The 11,247-nt window shown below is 38.0% G+C and overlaps 1 protein-coding gene across 1 annotated transcript in view; it reads right to left on the bottom strand.

Annotated features, from left to right (window-relative positions):
• The window catches only part of LOC120771744 (anaphase-promoting complex subunit 2), a 39,263-nt gene extending 35,981 nt beyond the window's left edge, over nucleotides 1-3,282 (bottom strand). The window contains exons 1-2 of the mRNA XM_040099916.1: nucleotides 3,189-3,282; nucleotides 2,669-3,119 (exon numbers count right to left, since the gene is read on the bottom strand). Of these exons, the coding sequence (XP_039955850.1) occupies nucleotides 2,669-3,119; nucleotides 3,189-3,248 (511 nt within the window). The 5' untranslated portion in view covers nucleotides 3,249-3,282. The remainder of the gene's footprint in view (nucleotides 1-2,668; nucleotides 3,120-3,188) is intronic.
• Between the last annotated feature and the right edge of the window lie 7,965 nt (nucleotides 3,283-11,247).

Raw genomic sequence — 11,247 nt, 5'->3', positions numbered from 1 at the left:
GACTACTGCACTTCGGACTACGACAGGATGTCTCTTGATGTCTCCTATCGAACACCTACATAGTGAGGCCCGTATGCTCTTCAGGCAGTTTCTGCTGGGATGCTTTCGCAGAAATCACCATTGCAGTCACCTGCTTGGGGCTAGGAACATCAAAAGGTCATTCCTCAATTACGTCGACGACATTAGGCAGTACGCCGACCGAACTTCGGACGCAACAAACTTCCGACAAGCACTGACCGCCATTCACAGTGGAGCCATCAGCACCACCCCCCGACTTCTTTCCAGTGTTGCCGCGAGAAACAAGAGTGACCCTTGCGCAGCTTCGTTCTGGATATTGACAGGTAGCAGCTGGTTAAATTCCTACTTATTCAGAATAGAACCTGGCATATCCAATATATGTCCTGCGTGCAATAAGTTTCCGCATGACACTGGCCACCTCTTTGCATGCACCACCAACCCCACTCAACTGACACCCCTCCCCCATTGATCCGACCCCGTTTTTTAGGCGTTCCCTTAGATGACGTAGACGATAACTTAGCTAATCCTTACCATCTTAATGGGGACTATGTACCGGTAAAACAACAACAACAACATGGTGCAGTGGAGTTGAGCTGAATATCGACCCTTCGAAGACGACCATCGCATGCGACATGCCAAGTTGCTCATGACGGGTTACAACTCCAACAGGATTAAATATGTAGTCAAGCACCCTGGAGAAAACTCAGGCAAACTTCTAGACTGGCCACTGTAAGCTCAAGCACTTACAGTTGTCAACAAAATAATAGGAGTGCTAATATAAATAATGTGTTTGGCTGCATAACTTTTTTAAATCACATCTAGATGACTCGGCACAGTAACGGTACACATAACGGGACACTAGCATTAAAGTACGAAACACATTTTTATTGTGATGATCGCTATTCTACTTCTGCTTTGCGAATACTCGGAGACACTTGTTATTGCTTTCCACAAAATAATAGGAGTATTAGAAATTTCGTTTTCAAAATAGGCCTTAACATAAAAATATTTACAAAATTAGAAAAGTAAGTATAGTTCCATAATCTAGCAGCAGTTTTAATTAATTATTATTTTATTTAATTATAGAGTTTTCTTCCAGGGGGTAGAGGAAAACATTGTACAGAGGAAAAGCGGGAAACGATAAAAAAATTGAGAAAAGTAGCAAAAACTTATAAAGAAATCTCAGAAATCATAAAATACTCTCCTCAAATGGTAGTAAATGCCTTAAATTATAGAAATAAAAATCAAATTCGTGGACGAAAGCGCAAAACATCCACTGCAGACGATCGCAATATAGTACGCCACTGTAAAATTTATCATTTTGCTTGCAGGAGCTCCATGATGAACTAAATTTGTCAGCAGAACAAATTTTTTACCAGAATTCGACGAAAAGTACCGCTACTCTAAAAAAAGCACGTGGAAGCCCGCATACAATTTGCAAAAGAGCTTGGCTCCTGGCCCGGGGCTAAATGGCGAAACATATTGTGTCAGACGAATCAAAAGTTGAGTTATCATAGATCAAAGGGCATATGTCAAAATATTAGATGGGGTAATCCATGTTACTGCATTTGCGGCTATCAGTGCTCACATGAATTGATTTGCTCATGAGTAAAAAACGTTGCAGTGTTATGATAAGTGAAGGAATGACTCGAAACACGCCGTAAGTCGACTTGTGCAGCTGTTAACTACATTAATTCTTATGCATGGAACACATAGATGGCGACAAGCAACACGCAACACATCTTATGGGAGCAGTTATTTCGACGAGGGCACGACTTCGCGGCAGTAGGCTTAAAGTTGTCGCTGTCGCAAAAACTAAAACCATTTCACTAAATGCCACTAATTTATAACATGTAAGGTTATTGAAAGCCCTAACAAGTTTATCATTATTTTACCAACAGAAACATATAATAGAACGGCTGGGACAGAGATAAAGAAATGCCCAACTCATCTATCACTGGAAGTTTTAAGGCACGATTCCGATTACTTTGGCGGTCGGGTAAAAAGCACGAATTTCGTTATAAATGGGGTATGTACGGATAAGGGAGCTTCTCCAGATTAGGAATATGCAAAAATAATGTCTGCTGGTGGTAAAACATATACCAGGAATGCTGGTGATTTGATAAAGATTGTAACCACAAACCCATTGAATCCTGCAGCGCCAGTTTTCCTCGACGCCGAGTCTTTTTCCCGAACTACCTCAACATCTGAGGATCAGCAGATGCTAAGCGAGAACTTCAAACTACGTCTGGAGAAAAAGGAAGGAATGTGGAGATCTGTACCTGTAAGAGAAAGTGACAATGTGCTTTCATAATTCAGCAAGAATGAATGCTTTTATGTAACGTGTCTGTAAACACGACATATTATATTAGAAATATATTTGACACCGACCGTGCCGAACTGGAAGCTCGATAGTTGTTAATATTATAATTGTCAGTTATATAAGTATATGAATTATAATAAAATGTGAATCCCAGGAGAACTTCCTCTTTCCAAAGGTACCTTCAGATCGTTGATCGGAACTATCTATTCTAAAATTTACCCAATAGTTCTAATACATAGCAAATCAAATGTAATTACAATTGGTAATTAAAAACAAATGAATCAACTTATTTTTGGTGTGTGTAAACTTCAGATTAAGTATACTCACCCGTTATCACAGCAGTTGGATTAGTGTACATCTGAATATAGATCTGAAAAGCCACGCAGTAAAAAGCAGACACGACTTCATTAAAACCAGTTGGCATTTGTCCAAGCAATGTTTTCAATAATATTGCATGTAATTTCCTACTATCATTATTTTGCCGAGGATGCAATTTATTTACTCGCTCTATAAATATTTCTAAGCAACTAACATTTTTTTGAAGATTGTCAACAGCCGAGGCAAATTGATGAAACATCAGAAATTGGGATTCAGCTGTTTGTTCAGTAATCCCCAATCCTATTGGAAAATTTGACCAAAACAAAGGCACAATTTTGTCACGAACGGCAGACTGAATTTCTGAAAAAACTATTTCGCTCAAGGCGTCACTTAACCCAAGCGATATGATATCCTTGCACAGTTGGTGATGGCTGTCATCATCAGAATACGTGATTGCAACCTATTAATTAAGATTTGGGAAATATCTACATATATTTTTGTTACCAATTCTTCTCTTTGTTATACTTACATTTCCACTTAATATCGGAAAGTTGCGAGAAATTTCAGACCACAACAACCCAATATCCATTACTTTATTTTCAAAACAGTTTTTAAGAAATGTAAACAAATACACTGTATCTATTAGGCAATATACATTGCCACGATAATTAAATATCTTTCTACGAAACTTATTAGGCGGCCACACGTGTTAGTAAAATACAGAATAACTCAACACTTAATTTTTTTACTAACAACTTCCTAATTTTCGACAACTGTAGAAGATATCACAAAGCAATAAATATTTGACCCATGTAATATCAGTAATGTAATGGGATGTAGTGCAGTGTAAATGACCTACGGCCTTCACGGCCTTACAACTCCCTGGACGACCTTTGACTTTGGACTGGTTTTTGAGAAACTTTTATTGGATTTGGTTGAACCCTGGGCTGACGGCGGCGGCATTCCGGCACCTGAGTATGATGAGGTGACACTCATCAGAAATGGCTGACGGGCTAATGTCGCAACCTCCCCCGTCCCGTTAAAACGCTGGCAGGCCTCAGAGTACGTTAGCGGATAGCAGCTCTGAGTGGGGACCTTTTTTGCATGGACAATTTTACTATAAATAACAACGACGGAAAGACGACGAAGGGAGATGAAGGGATGTCGAAATCGACACCTAGATCCATCCCAGGCTGGGCTGCTTCTCCTATGGCGACGAAACCGTCGCTGGGCAACTGCAGCAACAGGACAAAGACCCCAGTAGGTGTCTCCTCTTCAGATAGCAGAATGGTGGAGCCTTCATACGCGGCGGAATCGCCAGCACTACCAGAGGAACCTCTGCTAGAGTTATGAAAGGATCTACGGTGGGTAGAAGCAAGGCATCTTTAGCGTGAAAGCTAAGGTCAGACAGCCGATTGACTCCAAGATCGTGGAACGCTACGGTGGCAAGCATGTTGGTCCGGTATCTGAGCAACATCCTAGCACCCTCGAGTGGGCCAAGAAGGTGCTGAGCGAAAACGATAGGGCAGGACCCGAAGTTAATAGAACAGAACCAGCGGTTACGCCGCAGAGGTCGCACGAGGGAGAAACATGCCTTGGTATGAAACCGCGAACGGGAAGGCGCCAACCTTTTGCGAAATCGCTAAAAGCGCTGGTGCTATAGTAACGACTATGCATCCTAGTCGTTAACGAATTGCTCAAAAAATTTAAGGAAAGTTACTTAGCACCGTGTACGAGGTGACGTTGGGATATCTCAGGGTTGTAACAAAATGGACGGTCGGAAGTGGACTCGCCATTAATCCAAATAGAACAGAAATGGTTTTATTCAGCAGAAAATATAAGATGCCGGTGGCACCGTTGCCGCAAGTGGGAGGTATTCACCTCCAACCGACGGATACAGTGAAATATTTAGGGCTCATCCGGGATAAGAAGCTTTCATGGAAGCCGAATTTCGAGAAGAGAGGAAAAAAGGCATCTATTGCCCTGTACTGCTGTAGAGGAGCTATTGGCAAAAGGTGGGGCCTCTCACCGAAAGTGGTCCTCGGGCTCTACGACACCAAAGTCAAGCCCATCTTGTTTTATGGTGTCTTTATGTGGTGGAGGGCTTTAGGGAAGACCACACTTGCCAAGAAACTCGAAAGCGTTCAACGGGCTGCGCTAATCAGCATGTGCGGTGCATTAAGATCCACCCCAACCATGGCACTTAATGCAATTTTGAACATAACGCATAGCCGCGAAGGTGGCTATCAGACTCAGAGAATCTGGATTCCTAAATTCGGATATCCTCACAAGACTTGATTGCATACCGGATCATCTGGATCATGGAGTCGCCATATCGATCTGTGGTGGCTCCTATTCCGCCCATATACCGACGAGGGAGATATGGGTGGGAAGAAGCCTTTGGAGGAGAGCGGCAACAAGCCTTTTGGCCCAGGATATATCAGTAAAGCTAACCTCTCGTCAGTAGTGTGACTCTTAACGGGCCACTGCCCTATTGGCATACTTGCGGTAAGAATGGGTATCTTACCGGTTGCCGACTGTAGAAGCTGTTTGGAAGAAGATGCGGTAGAAACAAGCCAGCACTTCCTTCTTGACTGTCCCGCGTTTGGAAGGTCAAGACTTAGACACTTGGGGCGCATACCTTCGGACATCCCACCGAACTGGCGGGTGTTGAAGTTAAGCGACTTTGTAATTATCTATTGGCTACAAAGCGCTTCACCAATCTGTAAGTCCGAACACGGGAGTTCTTTTTTCAATGGCATCTCAAAGGACTACATTATTAGTCTACGTGTGATCTCTGATCAACCATCTAACCTAACCTAACTTAATATCAAGAAATGTCAAAATACTCCCATACGCACTTAGCGCTCACACAGGCATGAATGCAAAGAATTTTGGTGTAGTTTAGATTAGCATTGCCCGATTTCGAGGTTAAAATGGATACGTACGAATAGAGGAGGTAGTTTCCAGCTCTCAACAAATATAAAAACTTCTTATAAAAAAACGCTTAAGAAATGGTCAAGAAAATTTCCTGCGGTAAATTTTTTTGTGCTAGTATGCAGATCTAACATAGCAACGCTGGTTTTGCGAAGAAACATGATATTAACAATTGTATATTTTCTTTGTGTACTTTCTCTTGCTCTTCTAATGTGCATCATTCACAGTGCGTAACCTGCTGTCAAATTTACTTGACTACAGCTCAGGAAATATGGTATTTTTTTCTTGAGCTTTTAGTTGAGAGCTGGAAACTAACCTTAAGGAACGATTTATATATAACTTCCACTGCCTTGTGGATTTTAAGATATTTGCATTTAAAGTACATAAATTCATCTATTCTAAGTGACTGTTTCTTCGATTTATAATGAATGCTCCGTGTTATATATTTTTAACCATCGTAAAGGAGAAGTAAGGAAAGAACCAGCTGATGCTACTTTGGCGTAATAAAAATCCACATCAATTATTAAACGTTTATTTAGTCAGCTATTTAAAAGACTTCTGAACTTGTTGGCATCTGTACAAAAAGTGACGCTTCTTAAGCACTAAATTCTATGAACTGAATTGAAACTGTAACTTTCCAGAAAGAATAGCAAGAGAAAGAGAGCATAGAATAACAAACGGTGCTGCCAGATGTCATACTTTTTGTCTGTGTGCCCACACTATGTAAAAAAAGGCACAGCTGAGAGGTGCAAATGTAGAAACGTCAAGGGGAGTCCGAGGTTGAGTTTCTGCTGGCATCCAAGATGGCCGATTTGTAACCGGAATATTTTAGCATTGTGTTATTTTCTTAAAATTTATGGAAAAGTTGCCCCAAAAATATTGGAAATACACCCGCGGCCAAGCGTAACTTATCATTAAGAAATTTCTAGCGAAAACGTGTTCTCATTGTAACGGTACTTGTTGCGGTAGTGGAATTTTTCCGTTAAGTTTTATCGAAGTGATCTCGGACTTACACAAATATAAAATATTTAAAAAAAATAAGTTCTGTCAAAAAAGTAAAAGTAAACCAGAACTAAAAAAAATGTTAGAAAGTGTTTGGGAGGAGGAAATTTCAAGCAGTGTTTTGGAGAAACTTGTTGGCTCAATGCCTGCTCGTATCGAAGCTGTAATATCCGCTAGAGGTGGACCGACGCCATATTAGATTTCCCGTTATTTTTTTTGAATATGTTGTAATTCCATTTTCACTTGAAACAAAAAATGTTGTTAAGTTATTACAAGAATTAGTAATAATGAAATCAAAGACTTGTGTGCAAATAAAAAAAAGTTGTCTCAATTTAATTTTACAAATGGGCCAGATTAAAGTCAACAGTTAACCAAATATATTCGAGCCATCTATATATTCCCCGTATTCTATTAAATCCATAAAAAAGTTACCCAAAGAACGAAAAAATTGAAAATAGTGAAAAAATATTAAGTGGTAAGTTACGCTTGGCCGCGGGTGTATATATAACTTTAATTTATTTTCAAAAGAAAATCGTTTTATTTTAATATATGTATGTATGTATTCTTAAAGGAGAGGATATTATGAGCAAATATATGAAAAATGAAGTTTTTTATTTATGCCTCTTTTTAACTGTGGTGAGTTAATAAATCTTCACCACAGAAAAATATTAGAATCATGTAAGCAGCCATGCCGAATTGGGGGGTCTATACCATATTCTGCTCATTCACAGCCAAATTTATATTTTTGAAAGACAATTTGTTTGTATTTATAGTTATTTTAACCTGCAAGCTGCATATATTACCTAAAAGTACGAGGAAAGACTTAAAATACCGAAGCTAAAGATGCCAACCCAACAAAATTCCGACAATATTCATATATGCAGTTAAATTAAAATAGCGACAAATCATCAAAAATACTTTATTCTGTCCGCATTTTTAATTTGTGAACAGCAAAAGAGGGCGGACCCGTATTTCTACCGATGCTCAGAAGGAGAATTCCTCTGACTACGTGTTATGATCCGGAACGTGTGCGTGGCCAAAGGCTCCAGGCTTATAGTAAATGTAGGGCCTCATAAATGTTCCAATATGTGAAGCATTGTACATGGTACCTTGTACAGTGCTTATCACCAAAAATATTTATAATATTAATCCCAAATAAAAATAAATTATAACTAAATGTTTTATTTCGGGAGATTTTATTTATTGTTTTCTTTTTTTACATATGTTTGTGCCTATATTGCATTTTCCACACCACCATGAGATATGCAACTAGGCGCGCCTTCCTTAAAACTAAATAACAACTATTTAAAGTTAATAAACTAAGAAAAACAAAAACAATTAATTTGTAAAAAAATACCTGTATATATATATAATTTTTGTACAATTATTCGTTTAATCCCGTCGAGTTTGCAATATCATTCGATGATGATATGAATAAGAACATAAAATTAAATATTCTACTTACCTGGGCATTTCTCGCTCTCCAGGAAATTTGTGAAGACGTAACGAGCCCTTGCAATCCAAGATGCACTTGCGTGGCATTTTCTTTCTGTAAAAAAGTTTCAATTAGTATTTGGCTTTAATTTAACTTATAGAAAGTAATACTAACCTTAGATCAATTGTGACGTGAATAAATTGATCTATGAAAAATAATAATTATATTAAAAACATAAATAACTTACTTTTCAAATAATTCGTCCGTCCGTTTGAAAAAAATATTCAAATATCATGCCAGTATTGCTAATGAGCACGACTAAATAGTGTTGCATAAGCTGATTTAAACTACTTTTTACTACTATAAAGATATTGCAAATTCAAAAAATAATGTCTTTAAGTCATTTTAAAAATTTAGCTTAGAACTAAGAAAAATAATGTGTTAAATCGGTTAGGATTGTCAAACGCTCCATTTGGGAACGGGTAGGATTCCTGCCGGCGTATAGCTAAATTCTGACACATAAAACGTGTATGTAGTTTGTGATTACAAAAATTTATACTTAAAATATAGGAAACATGGGTATAATAATTATCTCTTGATTTATGTTACCATAAAAAATTATGTTTTGCTGTTTAGACGAATTATTACGACATCTAATACAGAATTTTGCTACAATAGTTATTTCTTCTGGCGACTTGGCTCTAACGTCACTGTTGACAGTCATAACTTTGAAGTCGTAGATAATTTCGTCTATCTTGAATCCAGCGTAAACACCACCAACAATGTCAGCCTAGAAATCCAACGCACGATAACTCTTGTCAACAGTAGTCCAGTCATTTAAGCTTAAATTAGGTAAGAATCTCGGAACTCGATATACACATTTATATGTCTGTAAATACTTGGGTTGAGGCTGATCGACTTCAACGGGGCCCGAAATATGGTTATCTGTAGATTCCAGCATAAGAAAATTCATCAAAACACCTGGCTGTCTCCAGATCGATCATGTTGTGATAGATGAAAGACACGTCTCCAGCGTGTCTTCCTACCATGAAGAAGTTCGAATAGAAATTACCCGTCTGAAGAACAACAAAGCGGCGGGGGCCAATGGATTGCTGGCCGAGCTATTCAAACACGGCGCGAAGAACTGATAAAGAGCATGCATCAGTTTCTTTGTAAAACATGGTCGGATGAAAGCATGCCCAATGATTGGAATTTAAGTGTGCTCTGCCCAATCCACAAAAAGAGAGACCCCACAATCTGCGCCAACTACCGTGAGATAAGCCTCCTCAGCATCGGCCTCAACTAATGGAAAATGTTATAAAAAACGCTTATTTTGAGGCGCTCTCACACTGGAATAAGTTGGGCATCCCATTACCCCTGTACACAATGCTGTGTCGCTTTGACGTTGCATCGATTCTTCGATACATTGACTCTTTGACAAAACGTGAGCTTCGACATTGGTTGTCCGTGTCAACGGAGATTTCGCATGAAGTATTGAGTGTACATATTTACATATGTGTATAGAAATTTGCAAACAATTTGCGTATGATTATTTTATATTTGTTTACATGGGCGAATGTGCGACCGCTTGGTATTTTCACATAATATCGAAAACTATAATTACCAAAGCAAATATATATTTATGTATATAAATATATGACTTATCAAACCTATAAAACCTAAATATAGTTTAGGTAGTAATACAAATCTTACTGTATTATATGTATGAAACACGCTTATATATGTCTGTATTGAAATGCGAAAAGTTACGATATCTGAATCGTGAACTTTCTCTATGATATACTTGTACATATGTACGTTCCCTGATAATAATGAGGGAGGTGATTTTTGCGAGAGCATATGCTTCAGAAGTTTTTAACTTGACGGAGATGTGACAGGCCATCTCGGCAGGCAATGATTTTTCAAAATCTGCATTGCTACCAATAGCTAATGTTTAGCAATAGATGTTTCAACATACATACGTACTTGTATATCATGTGATCCATTGCTTATACCAAAAATACATGTCTACATTTTTGCCTGCATCAAAAATAAATTTACTGATTTAACAGCTTTTGTCGTGCACCTCAATGCAGATCTGCATGACATGTGAAATTTGAATTGGTCTGCCCAGAATAGATGCTGACAACATAAAATTAATTTTTCTGTGAGGAAAGTCTGGTGACAGTATCATCTGTTCAGTGAAATCCTTAAAAAATTGAAGAATTGCAGAAAATGCAAGTAAGGAAGGGCTAAGGTCGGGTGTTACTGATTATTTCATACCCTTACAATACATAAATTAAGAAACCTCACAGTTTGACTAAAGTTTAGAGTGAGCTTTTTTATGAATTTCCTACTCTTTAAAGCTTTACGCGCATTACTTCAAAAATGTAAATTTCTATAACAAATTGCAAGTTTTCGATAAATGGGTTTGTGGGAATGTCAGTAGTCGGATTACGCCCATATACGAACTTGACCTCACCCTTTTGCTAAGGAACAGATATACTAAATACCGAATGCACAGACGGACCGAGGGACAAACAGACGGTCGGTCGAATTTCAACTCGTCTTAATCTGCCTTCATTAGTTTTAGGTGATTCAAACAACCGCTAAGTTAGCAGAACTATTATACTCTAAGAAAGTAAACAAGTTGCATTTATTTCAAGATTTTCTTTCAACATCCATTTTTATTTTAATTTATCATATTATTGAATTGATTTACTTCAGTAATCATCTGCTTGTCAAAAATTACTGCACAGGTGTTGTAGCTGCAGATCTGCTTGCAGAATATCTTCACACAAGTACATTGATAACTATCTGTCAAGCGCTTTGTGATTGATTTCGGCAATGTATTGTGTGGACATTTGCTTTCGTTCCCGAAATGGTAGGTATGTTTGCGCTGTTATGGCGCATGTTTCAGCTCTTGAAACCCTTAAAATTTTTATCAGAATAACAAAAATTTATGCGGGGAATGAAAAAAGTAAAAATCTAGTATTTTGAAATATGCTATTTAAAAAACTGCTTTTTACTATCAATGTATTATATGGAAAAATAAGATATCATATATTAAGATTTAAATAATTGTTGCATAATGTTTTTTTTACGAATTCAATAATTAAATATGAACAATGATATTTAATCATATCAATATTACCTAACGATTATCATCCTCCCGGCCAATCAACGCGAGGGACGCATCCGCATACCTGCGGAA

This window comes from Bactrocera tryoni, chromosome 3, assembly GCF_016617805.1.
Source record: "Bactrocera tryoni isolate S06 chromosome 3, CSIRO_BtryS06_freeze2, whole genome shotgun sequence".
NCBI classification, from domain to species: domain Eukaryota; kingdom Metazoa; phylum Arthropoda; class Insecta; order Diptera; family Tephritidae; genus Bactrocera; species Bactrocera tryoni.
The sequence above is the reverse complement of the archived record's forward strand: the minus strand, read 5'-3'. Positions and strand labels throughout refer to the sequence as shown.